General features: G+C 54.5%; 9 protein-coding genes across 9 annotated transcripts; 6 read left to right on the top strand and 3 right to left on the bottom strand.

Moving 5' to 3' along the window:
• Position 1: 1 nt before the first annotated feature.
• Positions 2 to 3252, top strand: BU26DRAFT_128408 (uncharacterized protein). The gene is made up of 2 exons (XM_033819612.1): positions 2 to 386; positions 439 to 3252. The coding sequence occupies exons 1-2, from the start codon at positions 91 to 93 to the stop codon at positions 2954 to 2956; spliced, it is 2814 nt and encodes a 937-aa protein (XP_033677554.1). The 5' UTR covers positions 2 to 90; the 3' UTR covers positions 2957 to 3252.
• Positions 3253 to 3548: 296 nt separating this feature from the next.
• On the bottom strand, positions 3549 to 4271 carry BU26DRAFT_609888 (uncharacterized protein; the record flags this gene model as incomplete). The annotated part of the gene is made up of 2 exons (XM_033835960.1): positions 4081 to 4271; positions 3549 to 3994 (listed from the first exon to the last, which is right to left on the bottom strand). Exon 2 carries the CDS (start codon positions 3942 to 3944, stop codon positions 3549 to 3551), a length of 396 nt encoding a protein of 131 aa, XP_033677555.1. The 5' UTR covers positions 3945 to 3994; positions 4081 to 4271.
• BU26DRAFT_524155 (uncharacterized protein) lies at positions 4192 to 5346 on the top strand. The gene is made up of 3 exons (XM_033830218.1): positions 4192 to 4587; positions 4665 to 4794; positions 4953 to 5346. Exons 1-3 carry the CDS (start codon positions 4585 to 4587, stop codon positions 5012 to 5014), a joined length of 195 nt encoding a protein of 64 aa, XP_033677556.1. The 5' UTR covers positions 4192 to 4584; the 3' UTR covers positions 5015 to 5346.
• BU26DRAFT_466904 (Adaptor protein complex AP-3 delta subunit) lies at positions 5197 to 8827 on the bottom strand. The gene is made up of 4 exons (XM_033825243.1): positions 8600 to 8827; positions 7846 to 8545; positions 7571 to 7799; positions 5197 to 7519 (listed from the first exon to the last, which is right to left on the bottom strand). Coding segments are annotated over exons 1-4 (3123 nt in total). The 5' UTR covers positions 8602 to 8827; the 3' UTR covers positions 5197 to 5327.
• Positions 8828 to 9000: 173 nt separating this feature from the next.
• BU26DRAFT_510402 (TPR-like protein) lies at positions 9001 to 10012 on the top strand (the record flags this gene model as incomplete). Its single annotated transcript, XM_033827228.1, has 2 exons — positions 9001 to 9585; positions 9641 to 10012. The coding sequence occupies 2 exons, from the start codon at positions 9001 to 9003 to the stop codon at positions 10010 to 10012; spliced, it is 957 nt and encodes a 318-aa protein (XP_033677558.1).
• Positions 10013 to 10569: 557 nt separating this feature from the next.
• Positions 10570 to 11422, top strand: BU26DRAFT_128463 (uncharacterized protein). Its single transcript, XM_033819613.1, has one exon. The coding sequence runs from the start codon at positions 10717 to 10719 to the stop codon at positions 11305 to 11307; it is 591 nt and encodes a 196-aa protein (XP_033677559.1). The 5' UTR covers positions 10570 to 10716; the 3' UTR covers positions 11308 to 11422.
• A 115-nt stretch (positions 11423 to 11537) lies between these two features.
• BU26DRAFT_438264 (zinc metalloprotease-like protein) lies at positions 11538 to 14979 on the bottom strand (the record flags this gene model as incomplete). Its single annotated transcript, XM_033824281.1, has 7 exons — positions 11538 to 11705; positions 11769 to 14286; positions 14333 to 14429; positions 14478 to 14616; positions 14666 to 14694; positions 14743 to 14794; positions 14842 to 14979. The coding sequence occupies 7 exons, from the start codon at positions 14977 to 14979 to the stop codon at positions 11538 to 11540; spliced, it is 3141 nt and encodes a 1046-aa protein (XP_033677560.1).
• A 742-nt stretch (positions 14980 to 15721) lies between these two features.
• On the top strand, positions 15722 to 18525 carry BU26DRAFT_466911 (uncharacterized protein). The gene is made up of 2 exons (XM_033825244.1): positions 15722 to 15909; positions 15961 to 18525. Exons 1-2 carry the CDS (start codon positions 15748 to 15750, stop codon positions 18358 to 18360), a joined length of 2562 nt encoding a protein of 853 aa, XP_033677561.1. The 5' UTR covers positions 15722 to 15747; the 3' UTR covers positions 18361 to 18525.
• Positions 18526 to 18694: 169 nt separating this feature from the next.
• On the top strand, positions 18695 to 20485 carry BU26DRAFT_438322 (uncharacterized protein; the record flags this gene model as incomplete). The annotated part of the gene is made up of 2 exons (XM_033824285.1): positions 18695 to 18966; positions 19015 to 20485. 2 exons carry the CDS (start codon positions 18695 to 18697, stop codon positions 20483 to 20485), a joined length of 1743 nt encoding a protein of 580 aa, XP_033677562.1.
• Positions 20486 to 20546: the final 61 nt, after the last annotated feature.

The following is a 20546-nucleotide window of genomic DNA, read 5'->3' on the forward strand; positions in this document are numbered from 1 at the left end:
ATGAGCGCTCTCGAGCGTGCCGCGTAGGGCCATCGTGTGCTTGGGCAAGTGTATTCGATATCGACGCGCCCCTCGACCCTAGACCACAACATGGTGAAGTCTGGGCTGGGCCTCTTCGCAGGCCGTCGAAAGTCGTCGTTAGGAAATGCCATGGAGGAGGGGGAGCCAGTCTACACACCCGATGCTGCGCCTGGCGCCGACCCTGGCTCGGGCGGTTTCCGCCTGATGAGCAAGACTGAAGTTGAACGGAAGAAGAGAGAGGAGGAGAGGAGAAAAGCCCAGGAAAAAGCAGCTTCTAAATTTCGCCCCTTTAGCGGCTTTGGGAATGCTGCTCACAAGGGACGGAACCAGTCTTTCGACGACGAGTCTCCTTCCTCTTCCAAGCGGTATGTCAAAACACGCCCGCCAGTTTCATGCTTCGGCTAACTCATACATTAGGGACAGCAAATCCAGCAACGGCACCGCGTCCTTCTCCTCGTCGCGGCCTTACAACAACGGTCAATTCGGGTCGACGTCCACCCTGCCGTCTTCTGCTGATACAGACTCGAACGACAACATGTTCGCGAACCTGCCACGACCTCATGTATCACAACATAGTAGCTCACCGAGCGCCCTGTCTATGGGGTACACGAAGAAGCAGCTCCCTGCGATCCCGAAGCCGGCAGTTTCCAGGAGCTACGATGAGCCCACCTCACCTGTTGTGGGTATCGGACGCGTGCGAGCCATGACCTCGTCTAGCTATGCCAGCACCGCGAAACCGCCAACGCTTGATGCGGACTTGAATTTTGGATCGACGGGCTTCGACGACATGTTTAGTGGGATCGACCGAAGAGATTCACCGGACTACACCCACGACTCCCCCGGACGCTCGCTGCTCGCTGGAAAACGGACATTCCAAGCAGAGCCTATCAAGATCGACCGGAAGTTGGAGGTTGAGGCCCCCCTCAAGTCCTGGGACAGCCGTGGGTCCGCGGACAATCTGATGTCATCTCCACGTTCACCAGATAATGACTCCCCTCCGCCGCCGCCTCCGCCTCATAAATATTCGCAGTATGCCCCCGTGGCATCGCATAGCCCGGAGCTGAATGGGTCCAACGATTTTGAAGACACAGATGCAAAGGTTGTGCGGCAGTCTGCTGTCCACCGAAAACCCATCCGTGACAGCTCTCCCGAGCATCAACCCATTTCGATGGCATCGTCCTCGGTAACGTCCCTTCAAACCCCTCTCTCGTCTCGGTCTACTTCGAACAACACCACACCGAAGGCTGCGCTGCGTCCTGCAGTGTCTCCCTTGTCTGAACACGATGACGATAATCTCTTTGCGCCCTCGAAACCCAAGGAAACTCCGGTCCAGAAACCTGCTGCTCCCAGGCGCAAAGAGAATAGTCCCCCACCACCCGCGTCTGGGGAGTTCAGTCGACGGGTCATGACACAGGCAGAATTCCGCGCTCAGCAGCAACGGCAGAATGCGCAACCTCCGGAGGATAGCTCCGAGGACGAAGACTACGAAGATGAGGAAGAGGCAGCAGAAAGAGCCCATCAAGAAGCAATGGAGAGACGGCGTAAATTGCAGATGGATATTGCGCGAGATAGCATGCGTCGTACGACGACCGCGCCAGCGAACCCGAATGCCAACCACCCAGACAGCCTCACCGAGCCGTTTAGCATGGGTTTCCCTTCGGAGACATCACTCAAGGCGGATGAGTGGGAGGACGAGGACATCCCTCTTGGGATCCTCGCACAGCATGGCTTCCCTAGCACCGCCCGTAACCGGGCGCCAACTCAACCCGCCAACGTTATGCCATCGTACTTTAGGAGCTCCACGCCTAACGCGCTTCCTGAGCGTCCAGCATCCGTCGGTGCAATGAGCAGCCGTGCTTCGCAAGCCTTCAAGCCTCCCTTTGCAAGGAACCTTCCTGACGACCCTCACACTTCGTTCATTGGAGGTGGGATTGTCCGGCCGACCAACCGTGAATCCATGGGCTTCAACCGTGGGCCTGCATCTGTCATGGGTGACATGCCGATGACGTACCCGGAGCCTCAATTGTCAGCGCCGTCACTAGTTGATCAGATTCAAATGCAGGAAATGCAGAGACCCAAGTACATGGGCGGAGCATCCAACAAGCAGAGACCACAGCAAGGACCCTTTACCGGCCTCCTGGGAACGCAAATGAACGGACCCAATCCAGGCCTTAGTCAAACAAGGATGTCCCAGATGCCCATGGCCGGTATGAATGGAATGGCGCCGGTGATGAACATGATGGGTGGCCCTATGGGTATGCCGATGATGGGCGTGAATAATATGGCATATCCCATGACCCAACAACAACAGAGCGAGCTAATGCAAATGCAACAGATGCAGCAAATGCAGCAGATGATTGCACAGCAACAGCTCCAGCTCCAACAGATGCAAGCCATGCGGCAAGGTCAGGATCCACGCATGTCAATGGCTTTCCAGAACCCCGGACTTGCGCCTGGCAACTTTGGCAACGGCTTTTTGAATGCCCCTTCCGTCATGGGCAACCAGCGACCTATGTCTGTAATGTCGTCGAGCATGAACCAGCCACCGCGTCCCTATTCGACCCCGAGCCAGGTTGGAGGTGGGTTCCTATCAGCGCCCGCCCCGCAAAATGGATACACGCCTTCGATTGCGCCCAGCGAACGTTCTAATATCGGCCTGTCGGCTAGGTACCGTCCTGTTGCTACTGGGCAGCACGCTCATGATGCAACATCCACTGTCAGTTCTATGACACTTCAGGCTTCCGGCGGGGCGAACCAGCCCAAGACCGTCAAGGGGATTCTCAAGAAGTCTTCCCCACAACCCCAGGAGACTGACGATGACGATGGTTGGGCCAAGATCGCTGCGAGTAGGAAAAGCAAGTTTAATAGCTCCCCGCGGCGCGACGACGGCGGAGCATCTTTGCGGGAGCTTGTGCAGGGTGTAGACAGGCTCTGAGCGATCTCTCTTTCTCTTTATATAATTCGCATTTTAAGGCGTTCGCGCACTGGAGAGGCTGTCGAGCGAGTACCCCAAGCTTTTTTAGCATTTTCGAAATAATCTAGGAGGAACGTATAACCGCATCGGAAAAAGGAACGTTTAGCATGTTACGCATTTCCTTGCTCCCACTTGGGCCTGGCTTTTTCAGGTTCAGTCGGGAGAAACTTCAGGCTCTCCACCCCCAGTTGTTGCGTAATGGATGGAGTCTGGAGGTTATAATTTCTTGTAATATAATAGATTCTTCTTCTTCGACAGAACAGCATATCAGTCAGTCAGCATTACACGGATGGAAATGGATAAATGTTTAGTGCCGTTTATTAAGGTTAAAGGAGCTGTGTAAATCAAACTCCATCAAGGCGCCGACTGCTTTAGGATCCTCTGCCCCTACGCAATGGAGAGAACAAGTATAGCGTGGATTCTGCACTCTCATGTATGCGGTGTCCTACGTAACTCGATACTTGGGGGTGTTAAACCCATGTGGGTCCTCTACAACCACTGAATGTCATATCAACCCTCCCTCTCCCCTCCCCCTCCCAATCCTCACTCACAATCACCAAGGCCACCATCCCCTCCTCTTCCCCTCTTCCGTTACCTTCCCAACCCCCTTCTCAGCAACCTCCCTCGCCCGCTCCCTCCTCTCCACAACCGCATTCTTCAACTCCTCCTTCAGCCCCATTATCTCACCCTGCTTCTGCACTTTCTCCTCAATAACCTCTAGCTTTAACCAGCCCCAGTACAGCACTTGGTAGGTGAAGAGCGCGCCGAGAAAGGTTTTTAGCAGCGGCGAGGCGAAGGTACGATAGAAGGCGCTGGTGCGGGAGGGCTCATTGGGGGTGGGGTTGGGAGGGGGGTTTGGTGGTGGTGGTTGTGTGTAGGACCGGCGGAGGGGGAGGCGGGCTGTGGGTGTGCGAAGGAGGGCGGTTGTTGTTGGTCTGAGAGAGGGCATTTCGGTGGTTGTTTAGTGGGTGGTTTGGTCGGTGTCGTTTGTATGTGGGTCTGGAATTGGAGTCAGCTCAGCTATTTTGTGACAGATGTGCAATTGCCACAGCAGCTTATCCTAAGGCGTGTGTCTCGGTACCTACCTGCTCCGTACTGGCTGGCTGGGCAGCTCAAGGCACCGATCTTTCTGCCTTCCTTGCTAGCCCCTTTCGTATCCTGCCAGATATCCCACAGAACGCAGTCGTCCTATCTCGAATCGAACCGCGTCTGACTCTTCCTATCGAAACGTGTCCTCGCGACGCAATCGTTGGGTATAAAGCAAAGAACTTTGGTGGTGGGATGAAAGCGCTCTCCAAAGCGCACTCGGCAGCTAGCGAACCCCCGAGCTCCAACTCCGCAATTCCACGTGGTCCGTGCGCCCATCTTTTCGCGAAGGGAACACCTTGCATCACTCTGAACCGTCTCTCTCTCCCATTTCCCACGTAACGCCGAGGGCGCAACCCGTTCAATTCTCTCCACACCACCCACGCGCGCACCTTCTCCGTGCCCAGTCCCGACAAATTGCTTTGGACTATCACCTCCTAAACCACCAATTCAATTCCCTTTCCGTCACCGTCACTGTCCTCGCCTCTCAGATCTGATCCACAATGGTACGTACCGCTTTCCTACTCTCCACTCCTTCCTCTCCTTCCTCCCCCTCCTTCCAGAACTAACGAACGAAACACAGGCCCAAACCCCCCAACAACGCGCCGCAAACGCGCGCTTCGCCAAGCGCGAGGAAGCCAAGATGGGCAAGCCGGTCGAGGCGCGCAAGCGCAAGGAGGACTTCAAGAGCCCTATTTCCCGGGGCTGGATAAGTGCGTTTGCTCTCTCTCAGTTCCCTCCACACCTGGCTCCAGGAGACGGCGATTTGGGGGGATATGGAATGGGAAGGGGTTGAAGGGAGGGGTTCGATGGAGAGGGGAATTGGGTGGTTGTTGGTGATGGTGATGGCTGTGGCTAACAAGTGGTTTAGTTGTGCTCGCGTTCGTGCTGTGCGGAGGCTTGATATTCGAGCTGCTGAAGCTGTTCTTCTAAAGGCGACGGCGAGAGTAGTAGGTGGGGTGTGAGGGGTGTGCGATAGGACTCCTCTAGGGGACGGACAGAGGGGGGTTGCTATGTGCAGTATATCGCTGGGCATGGTTACGTGCAGCAACTAGGAAGGGGGCATGACTTTCTTCGTCTAAAGAATTAGGGGACTGGCGTTCACATGGACATGGGCATCGGAGCATGGCTGAACTGAGCTGATATTGTACTTCAGCTGACTACTTGAATCGATCTTATCATACGGTGTGTTTGGCTGCTACTAGTAGTCCGTCTCTGTCTGGCTATGAGCAAGCCCTGGTTCTGCCTACTCCTCAGCAACAGGCACACCCTCATCCATGACTACAGTCCTTCTTTTCTTTTTCTTTTTCTTGACCGCACCCTCTGGCTCTCCATCCGCCTTCTCCCCCTCCTCAGCACCTGCCCCTTCAGGCTTGGCCTTCTTCTTTTTCTTCTTCTTCGCTGGTGCTGCTTCTCCCTCAACGATAGCAGGAGCCGTGTTGGCGTCCGCATTTCCCTCGAGCTCACCCTCCATCTCCGCCTTTCGAACTTTCTTCTTCTTTTTCTTAACCACTGCTTCACCCTTAGCCTCCAACCGCTCGCTGGCACGCTGCATCTCCAGCCTCAGCCTCTCGACCTCCGCGAGCGCCTTCTTCATTTCGGCCTCCTCTTGCTCTCTCCTCTCGATGTCCAGCTTCGTCAGCTTCCTCCCTGAAGTCTCGTCATCATCCAATGACAGCGAGCCAAGGCCTGAAGAGTCGACCTCGAGCAGGCTCTTCTTAGGCCTGGTCTGCGAGTGGAGGCGTGGTGAAATGATGTCTTCGCGAGAGGAAGAAGACGGCTCCTCGGGACCAAGCGTTTCGTCACCAATGATTTCGACACGGCGAGGTGCACGACGGGGACTCCGCGTCCTGGAGAGGTCTTCGCTGGAGGAAGGGTGTGCGCGGTTCTCCAGATCAAGGTCCATGATGGGTATAGAGTCGATATCCACCTCGACATTTCCTTCTCGGACAATCCTGCCCAATGGTGTAACAGCTCCACTCCCTTTGTCAGCTTCAGGGTCAATGTAAAACGGATCATCCTTGTAGCGTTCTCTTCGCTCGGCCTTCCGTCGAGCAAGGATGTCAGGATCGAGATATTCTTCCTCGGTGGCATTTTGGTACGATGCGGGTTCCTTATGTGGAACATCGAGACGCTCAGCTGCTGAGGTGGTGGTTGGCGGTCCGGTATAGGAAGCAATAGGCTCTGTGTATGCGGCATACACATCATCTTCGTCTGTTTCGAAGCCTTCAAGCTCCGCTTGCGAGAGAAGGGTTTGTAGGTTAGGGTTTATCGGGGTATCAAGATCAAGGTCGTCTGGTACGGGTACTTTTCGCTGAGCGCCAGGTGCTACTGGGTTGAGCTCCGCGCCCGAGAACAAAGCGGGAATGGCTTGTGTGAGGAGCAGTGGCGGGTCCGTGAACTCTCCGTGTTCAGCACCAGTTTCAGTTCCAGATGCGGCTTCGGCAGCAAGGCGCATGAGCTCTAGGTACTCAACCGCACGCTCTTGAACCTCCAGGTTGGGATGTGTGGACAACGGTTCCAGGAAGTAGATGATACGCGACATGAGGAGAGACATGAGAGTCTTCCGTTCCGGAGTCCATGATATCTGGTCGTTGCTCGCTATGCTGGCGAAGACTTTCGGGAACGCCTGGAGATACACCGCGAGAGTTCTAGACGGGAGTTGGAGAGAGGAAGAATGGAGGAGGGATGTCATGACAGGTTCGGGCTTCGTGAGGTAACTGGCGTATTCTCCAACAAGCCAACCAGCGTATTCGAGCACGCCCTGGCCACCGTTGCCAGAAGCGGGGAACATTTGATCTCGCTTGTCGACAAGGACGAGTGATTGCGCAGCGTCAACAGCTTCCGATCGGACGCTCCTGACTCGTACAGTCACATTTCGGAGCTCTCGTCCGATGGCCCGCCCTACATCATCCGGCTGTTCAGAATCGTCCTCCTCTTCCATAGTAGTTGCGGCTTTGGTCGCAGGGGAGACGCGAACAAGCTGGATAAGGACATCAATGTACCATTCAAAGTCGGAGATGTTGGAGTAAGTATCGCGCGAGCACATGTCCAATATCCGTCGGATAACGTTGACCCGGTAATCCTCGGGCAATGGTGGCGGCTGGTCGGATCTCTGCTCGTGTGGTCGAAGAGATTCTTCAGCATCAGACTCGTCGGACCCAGCGTAGGGCACTACTTCTGTCATTCGTGCTCGATCAATCATAGGGTCATCGGCGGGAGAAACGACAGGCGCATTTCGAAGCTGGCGCATGAGCCGTCCCACAATGGCCGTGAGGTTGTCGCTGTTGACCATGCCCACCACCAGGTCTAAAGCTCGCATGCGTATCGAAATGTCGGGGTCATCGATGCACTCCAGGATCACATCTTGCTGCTGCGATACAAAGAATGGATGAGAGCGTACGATCTTGTCGAAGGCAAGCAAGGCGACATATTTTACTGCAAAGGAATGAGACTCGGACAATGATATTAATACGGAGCATAGCTTACAGTTCGCATCGCCTTCGATTACCATCATGCCTCTCAGCTTGCCGACGCAGAGCTTCGCTACCTCTTCGCCCTCTGTCGTGCCTTCAACGGCCTCCAAGATACCACCTTGTATGATACCATTGATGCATTCGTACAGCAGCGACATGGCGGATGTCTCCCGGATAATCTTGGTCAGTGGCGGAAGCAGTTTCTTGATGAGCCTGGGTTCAAGCGGCGTGAGAGTCGCGAACTAGATCTGTTAGTAACGCAGACTAATATGGCAGAGGTCCACGCACAAGCTTAATGAGCTTAATGGCCATCCAGTTGTTCCCTCCCTCAACCAGCAAGTCGAACAGCCGTGGAGCCAGCGGTAAGAAGTCCTGCGGCCTCCTCCACCCCAGCTCGCATACCACATTGACTATCGCAGCCGTGACACTTGGATCTTCGTTATCATCCTGCAGTCGCTCCTTGATCTTTGGCCACGCAGGTCTGAGCGTCTCCGGATACACCAACGCAAGCCTATACAAGGTGACTACCGTCTTCTTCCTTATCGCCGCATGCGAATGCGTCAACCGCGGCAGCAGATCAGAGAGTACGGAATTAGCCATGCTCGGATTGATAACGTGGGGTATTGCGCCTAGCGGAAGAGAAATCACTGTTGGCGTGGGACTCGATATGTCCTTTTTGAGCTGGTTCTCGGCGAGCATCAGGACTTCGGTATCGCGTCTGAAGCTCTGAACTGCCGCGAGATAGCCCGTCCGCTTGTGCCGGTATTTGGGGGAGGACATGACCTCCAGGACGTTGAACGAGGCCCAGGACATATCGTGGCCGAACATCTCGAGGTATGTGAGCTTCATGAGCGCGGTGGACTTGAGGTCCATGTCGTTGGAGCGGATTTCCTTGCGGCATTCTTTTATCGACTCGCTGATGTACTCTCTTTCGCTGCCTTTGTGGTTGCGCAGGCCTCGGATGAGGTCGTAGAGAGATTTCTCGAACCTACGGGGATTAGACCAAGATTAACACGAAGATGCCGGTGCACTTCTCTCATACATGTTTGCGGGTCAGGCAGCCTCCGCTACCGTCTGCCAGCGTATTTGAGTGCTCGAGGAGGGGCAGGTGGGCGGTAGCGTGGGAGGCCAGCGGGCATGATCACCGAAGATACGCCCTCATGAGAGTGGGAGACGGGACGGACATCGAAGGGTTTTTGGGCGCTCGGGATTTGTTGTGCCCAGTGTGAAAGCCAACACTGCCTTGTCGAGCGAAGGTTGACGTGCAGAGCTGCCCGCCGGAGTGTGGATTCGCCGATCGACGACCCTAGCTTGGGAGCTACGAACTCGGCAAGGAGTCCCAACCAAGAACCTCTCACCTACCATTTCACACCTCATCCAACCCGCACAATCGATCGAAGGAAAGTTCTGAGAATAGCGGCAACTTCTTCCGGAATATACAACATGGCCCAAGCAAATCTGCTCTCACCTCCCAGCCAGATTCCACCACCAGTAGCCCTGCAGCTTTCTCAAAAGGCGCCACCGATCCTCGCAGCACCCCCAACTTCGTCCCTTCCATGGCCATTGTCCCTTCTCTTTACCCGCGAAACACCGGAGTCGTGGGCAATCCATGAGAATCTCTTCCTCGCTTCCATCCGTACCGGCGACGATGCATCCGCCCGGCAGATCCTCGACCGGCTCACCGCTCGCTTCGGGGAAGATAACGAGCGCATCGTTACAATGCACGGCATCTACGAAGAAGCACTCGCGAAGGACGATAAGGCGCTGGAGAGGATATTTGAGGCTTACGAGAAGATCTTGCGCGACGACCCGACGAACTTTGGTGTGAGGAAGAGGAGGGTTGCGGTGCTCAAGAGCTTGGGCAGGACGGCGGATGCTATTACGGCACTCACTGTGCTCGTGGAGAATAGCCCGATCGATGCAGAGGCATGGGCCGAGCTAAGCGAGCTGTATGCGGGCGTGGGAGCGTGGGGCCAGGCTATCTTCTCCATGGAGGAAGTTCTACTAATAATGCCAAACTCCTGGAGTGTAAGTTTCCGATCCCGCCCAGTGGTTATGCGGTTCGCTCATATGTATTGTTCAGGCACACGCTCAGGTTGCGACTCTCCATTACCTCTCCTCGCCCACCTCTCTCCCTGCGCTCTCCCTCGCGCTCCGGCACTTCGCTCGCTCAGTTGAGCTCAACGAGTACTATCTTAGGGGTTATTACGGCCTAAAGCTAGTTGCCGAGAAGCTCATCCCGCTGCTGTCCGACTCATCGAGTTCCAACGCGAAACGCAACACCGATGACGATGACGTTCCGCCACCCAATTTGGCTTCCGTAAAGAAGCTGGATGAGCTCGCGACGAGCAAGCTTGCGGAGATTGTGCGCCAGTATGGCTCGGGGAAGAAGGGGTGGACAGGCTTCGACGAGGCAGAGGTCATTGCTGCCAGGGAACTGTTGGATCGGAAATGATGGGAAACAGAACGCGAGCACTCTGCACAGCTCGGAAACGAGCCCGGCGCGTATGGCTCCATCACTGCTCTTAGCCTACGACGGCTACTCGACTGAGCATTTCCCAAAGCTGGCCGCCTGCGGTAGGTAGTGCCTGCAATAAGTGTCATGTGTCTACTCTTCCTTCCTCGTTTCTACAGGCGATTTCCTCTTTCCCGTCACAGCGCTGCCACACTGTTTTCGAGGTAGCTGCCATCGCGATTTCAACAACCAGTCTTTTTTCCATGCGCTCTGCGTCCTCTCCCTTTCGCACCACCTGGGCACGGCCGGCATCCGTCTCTCTGCATACCAGGCATTTTGACAGGTAAGCTGCAATATCTATGCAATTTTTAGGCGTGCTAACACACAACCAGGCTCTCTGTACATTCTGACCCAGCACTATGTCTGAAAAAGTCTCCGCACAGGTGCGTCTATATACCTTCACCAGGCTTTCGCTTGCCAACAGCAGACTAGGCGACCACGACCGGCCTTGTCCAGATCTACGCCGGTCGAGATGACCTCACACCTGGACAGCGTGCTCTCATCAACAGCCCACTCTTTCAACATGTCGTCTGCCAGACCATCGCAGACATCCAAGCCTACCTCAGCGACAATGACATCTACTGGTCCGAGGACTTCAGGCCCGAAAGGTTCAACCCAGATGACTATGACATCGACCCTCCCCGATGGGAATGGAGCGACCTGTTGCACAACTGGCATCACCTGAAGACGTTCGCCCGCTTCGCCTACTTTTGCGTCATGGACGGCTTCGCACACAACCCGTACAACCTCCCCTCTTGGATCTATATCGCGCTGTTTTCCAGTCTTTTCGCGACCATCGTGGTGAAGTGGATCATCTGCTTTCTCAGGCTGCGCGCCGATTTGCACCACAGGGTGGACGGCACTCCCAAGGATCCGGAGGACAAGGAAATCGGGGCCGTCTTCAACGAGATCGTGGGTATCCTGCCTATTCTGGTTCAGTTTGTGTTGTTCGTTTTCCCACCACTGCTGGCGAATGCCGCGGCGTAGGCGAGGGGGGCTTGTTGCATAGCTTCTGGGTAGTTCTTGTATGTAGTATAATGGCCATTTGGTTAGTGCTCAAAGTCTTCCTTGCTTCTTTGAGTTTCAGCTATGTGACCGCACCGGAGCCGCCGTCCCGCGTCACGTGTTGGCAGAATTCTTCCTGCCGACCCGTAACCGTTGCAGCTGGAACCTCTAGGCTGTCTATCAGCGCGAAGATGGTTATGCCAAAGGGCTCTGGCCCAGCAATGGCTTGACGGAGAAATAGTGGGCTTCATCGTAGAGTGGATAGCGCAATGCACCCGAGACCTAGCTCTGAACTTTTCACATTGCCACAGAAAGTAATGCAAGCACGGCGATGGTAAGGCGCTCTTGATTGACGCCGTTTTATAACTGAGCAGTGAGTTGCCCTTCTAGTATAGTCTAGCTTTTTTGACTCACGGTCATGCAAGTCGAGCTTGAGTAGCTACATGCGTTACTCCTTCGTCTAATCTCCGCTCTCGCTGCCCTCTTCATCGTCCTCTCCATCGTCGATATCCTCATCGTCATCCTCGGCAGAGTCCTCCTCGCCCTCTAATCCATACGCTTCCTGGAAGTCCACCAGCTGCTTGACCTGGATCTTGAAGCCCGCTTCCTCGAAGTTCTTCTGGAGGCCCTATCCAATCGTTAGCATGCACGCTCATCCCTTTCAGTCAGAGTGATATAGGGAAGAACTTACCTCGACCATGGTCCCACCACAGGTGCACACCATATCCGCGGTCTGAGGATCAAACACCCCCGACACGACCTCCTTCAGAATCGTCTTGACATCCTCCTCCGTGACCTTCCGCACCTCCCTCAACACCCAATCGCTCCACTCCTTGCCCACGCCGCGCACCACCAGATCGACAAAGCTGCCCCGCGCCGCATCCACAATCGTCGCCTTCTCGTCCACAAACTCGCGCACGATCGTGCTGATCGCGCCCTCCAGCGCTAGCTTCTCGAACGGCCGCGTGCCATCGCCGTATTCTTTGACTACGGTTCTAGCTTGCGTGTACGCGTTGAACACGTTGGGCGACTTGTAGATGCGGAATTTGAGCAAGCCGGTTTCGAAGTCCCGGAAGAAGCCTGTGCCGTAGGCGAGGCCGGTGCCGCGGATCGACTGCCACATGGGGCCTTCGACGGCGTCGAGGTACGCGAGGGCGACCATGAGGGGCGGGAGCTGCGGGCTGGTGTACGAGTTGAGGCCAGAGGAGGTCAGGACAGCGAAGGAGGAGTCGATGGGCATTGGGATGATGTAGGACACTCCTCCGGGCTTGTGGCCGATGTCTGAGAGGACGGCTTTGCGGTCGTCGACGGGGTTTATGGTTGGAGAAGGGCCCGGCTTGATGGCGGAGGTGAGGTGCTTGAAGGTGGAGACGGGGGAGGGGAGGGTGGTGAAGTTTGCGATGGCGAGGATGCGCATGTTGGAGAAGGTGAGGAGGTGTTTGCGCAGGGACTCTAGTTTGTCGATGACTTGCTGTGGGTCGGACTTGAGCAGCTTGAGGATGCGCTTGAGGTAGAGGGCTTTGACGAGCGTGTTGGTCGCGCGGACTGAAGAAGCCGCATCGTAGTGGATCATGCGGTCCACTGCGAAGGCCATGCTGTTACCATCGCGCTTTTCGTCGGGCACATCTGCTAGCATCCTCTTGACCGCCGAGATCAGTCGCTCTGTGTCGAAAATCGAATCCACGAGCAGCGTAGCGAGCCACTGGACGATCTTCTCGAATTTCTCGGCCTCCGCGACAAAGTGGATGTATACCATCTCCGAGTTGCCGACGTCTGTTCCTCGGTCAAGGCTGTATTCGATTGTGTCCTTTTCTAGGTCGGTGACGACCTGCTCGAATTCGATGCGCTTGCCGTCCTTCATGATTGGAGTCGCGAAGAAGTTCGTGAGATATACTCCTAGAAGAGGCTTCAGCTCGGTTGGAACGCAGGCTGTACCAAGGATAAGACCGAAATGCACGAATGAGGTCGAGATGTGTTCATAGTGGATGTACAGCGGGAGCCCATTCTCATCCTTATCGATGACCTTCTGGATTTTGTTGTCCGGCGTTCCAAGTTGCTTAGCCAGGCCTGAGCGTGCAGTTACGGTCTCGAAGAAGTGGATTGAGTCGGTGCCGGGTACTTCCAGCTTCTCCATTATTTCTTGGGGTATCGGTTTGTCGTTCTCAGTCTTCGCCTCCTCCAGCTTCTCCGCTAGCTTCTTGAGGCCCTCTTCCCCTAGCTTCTCCTGCTGGGCTTTAACACGAGCGACCTCATCTGCTTTAATCTTCTCCGAGAGCTTTATGGAAGGCTTTCCGAGGAGGGAAACGTGGTGAGCATCGGCTATCCATTTCTTCAAGAAATTCCGCCAGTCTTTTTCGGTCCATGCTTCAAGCTCATCGAAGATATCCAGCGTCTCAAGAGCTTCCTTTAAATGGGAGCCGTTGCGGTCGCCGTAGATGTGGTCCTTGATAACCGAATCTTTGTACTCCTCGTTGCCAACTTCTGCCATATACCTGACCTGGCGCTTGAACCGGTGTAGGCAATCTTTGAGGTAGTCCATATCGAGCGGCCTCGATGCATGATCTTTCAGGACCTCAAAGAATCGTTTTTCGACGTCAGCAAGCTTCTCGGTTGCAACGCTCGTCAGAGTGAAGTGGATGAGCTGATGGTAGTGGCTCTTGACCCAGAAGTAGACCATGCTAGCAAGATGCTCCTTTTCGACAAGAGTGTTTACAAGGATTGAGACGGATGACCCAGCGAGGTACATCAGAAGAGTGTTGAGGACGGTTTCAGACTTATCATCAGTGGCCTCAGGACCAAGGAATGCAATCTGGATCTCGCCGGTAGACTCATCTTCTTCCGGGAACTCGACCGTATCGACGATGGTCTTATTCAATGGCGGTGTGAGCTTGGACTCAACCCACGGACGCTTGAAGGGGGCGTCGTACGTAGGTACGCTATCCACGATGTCGTCTTCGAACTTGTCGAGGATATCCAGAAGATTTGAATGATCAACCTCGCCTATTAGAACCAGCCTGAGATTCTTGGGCTGGTACATGTCTTTGTGGAACCGACGGATACGCTCGGCGGTCAAGACTCGTAAAGCTTCTGTCATGCCTCCTGTCTCGTACCGGAACCCGTCGCCCTCCGGGTAGAGATGGCGGCGCATCTGCAAGTCCATGAGGTCGCCCTGAAGGTTTTCCCGGCCCTGCATTTCCGCGTAGACAACACTAGCTCCGTCAGCTTACGAGTAAGAAGGGAATGTGGGAAACCTACCCTGCATCATAGCCATTGCCGTCAACGTGATGCACTTCCGTGTAGCACCCGGCATCGGTAAGCGTAGGCACTACAAGGTGGTCTAGATAGATTGGTACTATGAGGAAGTCAGTTACAGCTGTGATTAGATGCCCGAGAAGCGTACGAATTTGAGCAAAGCCTTCCCAGCCAGCGGTGGATAGAGTGTAGACTGTCTCGGCAACATCCGTCCAAGCATTGGTGTCAGAGTAGGCTCGCGTTGCGAACTTGTCAAGGACACCTTTGTAAGGGTACCTCCGCGAGCCCTAATGATCGTTAGGATACGCTTAGCTGCCAGGGATCTGTGACTCTCACCATAAAACATAAATGCTCTAGAGTATGTGCTACGCTGGTCAGTCGTCATCAGGATTATAGAGATAGGGACAACGGACGTGACCCAGAGTCGTCATGAATTTCAGTGGCTACAGCAAAGTAACCATAGACCTGCACTGTGTAAGTCAGATAGCAAGTTTATTGACAGGTAAACACACCTTCGGTCCTTTCCGATCGACCACCACCGCCCGCATACCCGTTCGCTGCGATTCATACTGAGTGAACTCTGCTTCAGTGTAATCGGCCTTGAAGTTCTGGATCTTCTTGAAATGCGACTTTTGCTCTATGGAGCCCATCTTGCCGTACTCAAACGGCTGTTGATAGGTGTTAAGATTGCTGTAGGTGTAAGACGGAGCGGAGCAACTGAAAATATTTGCTTCTGCAATTCGATTGGAGGTAGCTCCGTGGGTCCAATCGCCTTTATTCAGTGACGGATCGGTACTGCCATTGTTCTCGTTAGCTTGCATACTGCGGAATGAAGATCCAAAATGGATTCCTATTTTGGCCTAGGAGACCACCTCCCTATAGCATATTGTTGATACATGGGCAGAACGTGCCCCGAACGGATAACTACTTCGTGCCGCTTGCACTGCCTGCCCCTGTAGATGCAACAAAGACTAGACAATGCGGATTGAAGTTGTTGTACTTACCAACGCACTAAAGTGACCCCACAGCAAATGAGACCTCCGAAGACGTAGCTCAAAATTAGTCGGAAAGCCAGGAAGGCGAATATGCACCGAATGGTGACGAGGTACTCCGAGCTGTTTGACGGAGGGCACGGGCCGCTGCCGTCTTCCGATTGGTAAATGTGGGTGAGGCTGGGACAAAGGCGCTCGAGGTCTTCGACTATGAAGCTGTTGCAAAGCTTGTCGGCGATATGGCGGGGTAGTTGTTTATACGATGGCGGGGTGTGAACTGCATTGATCTTTCGGTAGGGCTGAGTGTGGCAGCGCACAGGCCACCCTTACGTCGAGCACGCCACGAATCCAGCATTTGGACCTTGCTGTTGACAGCTCACAGCATACTTCGCACAGTTTCGACATGACAAACGCTCCATAGACACGATGCCTTCGCAAGTCTCGGTCCAGGAGCTCGGAGACGCCATCCTTCAGTCAGTCGAACACGGCTCGTTTCCGCAGTCCGAAGATGTGGCCTCAGCACCCGTCACCTCGACGGTGCTACCGAAGCTGCTAGAGGTCGTGGGCACAGCTCGGGAAAACACGAAAGTGTGTTGCTTCCAGGGGAAATTGCTTCATTTGCTGATTATTTGTCCACAGAACGAGATACGCAAAGTCTGCCGCGAAACCGCTTCTAACGTGGATGGCTGGATTACTCAAGCACGCAAACTCCAAAACGATATCAAACACTCCCAGGAAACTGCGAAGGAGATTTTACAGCAAGCGGAAGAAGGCAAAGACAAGGCGGCGCGGGTGCAGGATGCCGCGACCAAAGTCAGCTTTCTCCATTCAGAGATTGCATACAACGAGAGCCTGGTGCAGGTAGTGGAACAGCTGCAGGATATCTCGACGCTGCTGGAATCCGCACAAAATGCCGCCGTACAAGGGCATGTCATGCATGCTCTCGAGAGGCTGGAAGATGCCGATGCGGCATTCAAGAGGCTGGGTCCGTTCGAGAATACAAGAGTGGTGGGCTTGCTCAAGTCGAGGGCCGAGCAGCTGCGCTCCGCAATTACAGAGAACCTGAAAGAGTTGTGGAATGCTCTGATTATCATCGATCCTGCAGAGAGGGAGGTTACCCTGCGCGACGAAATCGAACGAGGAGCCACCATAAGCATCAACACTGTCGTGGAAGGGTTGACGAAGCTCGGCGTGCTCGAGAATTTCGTCGCGCGCTTGAGCCGGGACTTCGACAATGTTGTCATCTCTCCGCGTCTTGTCACCGGGGCCGACCGGGTTGCATCCTCGTTGGAAATTGAGGGCGACGTTGTCCATATCGTGGGCCACGTTAGCGACATGAGCGTCAAGGCTGCATTAGAGGACCTCCAGTCCATTGCCGAGTATCTGAACACCCGACTTCCTCCCACTGTTGCTGAACCGCTGTCCGAAAAGCTCGTGCCAGTCATCGCGTCTCGCTTGATCGTCAATTGGCTTCTACCTGCGGTTCCACTATCTACTGAGGGGGTATTGGACTTCCAAGAGACTCTCTCTCTTGTTCTTGGCCTCGTAGAGTATTTCGATGACCTCGGATGGTCTGGACAGAACCGCCTGACCGACTGGGTTGACAAGTCTGCGGAAATTTGGCTGGCACGACAGAAAGAAGCTGCGATAGCCCAAGTGCAGAAACTCCTTCCGAAGCAGGTGCAAGTGAAGAAGACGGTGGAGCGAGTGGAGACCCAGGTCATATCAAAAGGGGATGCCATGCTTGGTAGGGAAGAGGACCAAGACGAGGATTGGGGAGCTGAGTGGGGAGAAGAAGAGGAGCCGGCCGGGGAGGATACCAAGCCTCAGGCCCAGGATGTGGAAGAGGAGGATGTGAGCGCATGGGGTATGGACGATGAGGAGCTTCACAACGAACCTAAAGAACATCCGAAGGAACAAGCAGGTGAAGATGCTGACGACTGGGGTGTTGAATGGGGAGACGAGGATGATTCGAAACCAGCTTCATCGGAATCCCCTGCAAAGCTTCTGACAGAAGAAAATAAAGCCAATGGAAAGGCTGTTACCTCACAGAAACCCGCCGCAGAGAAAGTCGTCACACTGAGAGAGACATATACGGTGACAGCTATTCCGGACTCTCTCATCGACCTTATCCTCCAGGTCGTTACCGATGTTGGCACTCTCAACTCACCAGAGCTAGGCACATCTGCGATAGCGCCAGCAAGTGGCGGCTTGTATGCCATACCAAGCCTTGTTTTAGCTATGTACCGAGCCACAGCAGCGACGCACTACTCCAAGGACGATGCCGCAAACATGCTCATCTATAATGACTGCACAAGGCTTTCAGACCGACTGCGGACGTTCGTTCAGGAGCAGGCAGAGAAAGATACGGCATCAAACCTGCCACAGTACCTTCGCGCATCCGTTCGGCTAAAACCTAGGCTTGAGGATGATATAAAGGCCATCGAGACCTTCTCAAAGAGAGCCTATGGGCGGGAGATGGAATTGCAACGGACTATTATCCGCGACCACCTTGACGCTGCCCAAGGTTTCTCAGGCTGTACAAACATGCCCTTCGCGGCCGAATGCGACAACGCCATCGCCATGACGGTCGACCGCATCGGCGATGTCAAAATCCAGTGGAAGAATGTCCTCTCGCACTCGGTCCTCCTCCAGTCCCTTGGCTCGCTCGTTTCAACCGCTCTTACCAAGTTCATTGCCGACATCGAAGACATGTCTGATATCGCCGAGGATGAGTCGAAGAAGCTGCACGGCTACTGCGTTTCGTTGTCGTCCCTTTCTTCTCTCTTCCAGACGGACGATGACTCAGGTGAGGCCAGGGATATGACGAGCATCTACACACCGAATTGGTTCAAGTTCCAGTACTTGAGCGAGATCTTGGATTCAAGTCTGGCAGATATCAAGTACTTCTGGACGGACGGTGAGCTGAAGCTGGAGATGGACTCTGAGGAAGTTGTGGACTTGATCAAGGCTCTGTTCGCAGAGAGTGACTACAGGAGGAGAGCCATTGCTGACATCAGGAGGACGAGTATGCATTGAGAGGGCCTAATGTCTTTATGTAGGCTACTGGTCCTGGGATCTTTCAAGAAGCTTAAGTGGCCCAGTTATGCTGGCTGTAGACGTAGCGATCTGATGGATTGATAACAGCTAGCAGCTATTATCCTCCGTAGAAACTTGCATATATGTCTAGCAACGAAGAGCGCGAAACAATTCATCCCTGTACTAATTGAGACGAATGCCGATGGCAAGGATACCTCGGGAGGCATTAGCCAATAACGTGCGTCAACACTAAACCTATTTTGTCGATCTGCCTGCACTCCACCTTCCAGCCGGCCCAACCTCCCACAGCAACACCACCCCTTGCTCGGTTTCAATGGAGTCGTCAGCGCCAAAAAGAGTCTCGAAGGCATGCGATGCCTGCAAACTGCGTAAGGTCAAGTGCAATGGGCAGGAGCGATGCCAGCAATGCAGTCATCTCGGCTTACGGTGCGTCTACTCTGTCTCCAGCAAGTCCAGGTCGCAAGGGAAACGCGGCCGCGTCATTTCAGAATACAAGACTAGGACCGCAAACGTGAATGCTACTTCGCCGCCTATTCTGCCAGCGAGCTCGGAGCATGCCGGACCCCAATCGCCACATGGAAGCCTGTATCAGGTGGATCACAATGGCAGTGAGTCGACTACTCCGCGAAGCAGGAACACGTTGCTCCTGAATCGTCGATGTCTCTACGCGGAGCCTGCTGACAGTCGCACAGTGGCTCATCCCGTAAACGCTGGGCCTCAATTTGGTCAAGCTTTCTTTCTCGACCTGATCCCGGATTACGTGGATGGCGTATATCCGGTTTGGCCGGTCATCACAGAAACCGAACTGCGAGAGTACATTGCGACCATGGATACCGACCAGGAAATACGCTCTTTCGTACATGCCTTTGGCGCATGCACATTGAACCTCACCCGTTACGGCGACAAACGAACCGAGGAAGTTCTCCAGACAATCGAGACGCTGATGGACTATTCGATAGAGACCATTAGGCCAGCGTATAAATCGTTCAGGTCGTCGGTCATGAGAGTTATGCAATCGATGTTCATACACAACTGCCTCATGACTATGCAAGCGAGCGACGCCGCCTTCCACTATATGCGCGACTCCATAACCGCTGTCCAGCTGTTACGGATCGATAATCCGGAGACTATGGCACATTTACCTCCCCCAGAACGTTCACGGCGACAGCGCATGTATTGGCAGGCCTATATCCACGAAAGGTTCGTGGCCATTCTCGATTACCGCCACGCTGTATTACCTCCGCTCGACGACCTGCCAGAGGACGATCCTACCATCCCCATTCAGGTACATGATGGTTTCAACCAGATCATCAAGCTGTTCCGTCTGCTGGATCCCGAGTTTCTGAAGAACTGGCTTGGAAGTCAAGGTGGCAATGTCACTAGCAGCTGGATCGAGGCCAAATCCCGCGAGCTTGAGGGCGATGAAGAGAGCAACGCACGAGAAATGGAGAGCCTATTGATGCAGCGCGCGGACCTCGCTATCACGCGGGAATGGCTGAGGACTTTGGTATGGCGCCTCGCGATGTCGCAAACGCTACTGTCTTCCCGCTCGTCGAAAGAGTGCCTGTCACTGCTCTTCCCGGTCCGACTTTCACAGAACCTCCGTCGCCAGGTCTCCGAAATGTCCCGGGAGGATATCGAGGTTCATGGGAGCAGTATCACGCAGAAGCTCTTCGAAATCACAGATACGATCGCCGACGTCCTGATCCACGTACCCGCCGCCACCTTGGAGGAAACTGCGCTCCGCATTGAAGACTACTTGTTCATCCTTGACTTCGTCCTGCAGTTTCCTACTCTCGACCAGACACGTCGCGGCATCCTACTTGGAAAGCTGGAACGGCTGCAGAGCCTGTTCCCCGAAGTCTGCAGTGCCACAAACTCGCCAAATTTGCCGTTCGACATGCAATCACCGACGGGCGATCCGTGGTATCAGGTTACTCAGTCCAAGATTGGACCCGAGATGAGTGCCGAGCCGGCCGGCCTCGAAGGCCTAGTCCCAGTTCAGAATTTCGAGCAGTCGCAATCGGCACGGAGAGACAGCCAACAGGCGGCCTGGAATCATATCTCAAGACGTCTTTCAATGGCCACTTTTAACACCAGCTAGAGTCTATACGAAGCCTCTTTCTCGTTAAACCTTATTGGAGCTGTCCGTGTCCCGATCCTCA

This window comes from Trematosphaeria pertusa (genome assembly GCF_010094035.1).
Source record: "Trematosphaeria pertusa strain CBS 122368 unplaced genomic scaffold BU26scaffold_19, whole genome shotgun sequence".
Classification (NCBI taxonomy): domain Eukaryota; kingdom Fungi; phylum Ascomycota; class Dothideomycetes; order Pleosporales; family Trematosphaeriaceae; genus Trematosphaeria; species Trematosphaeria pertusa.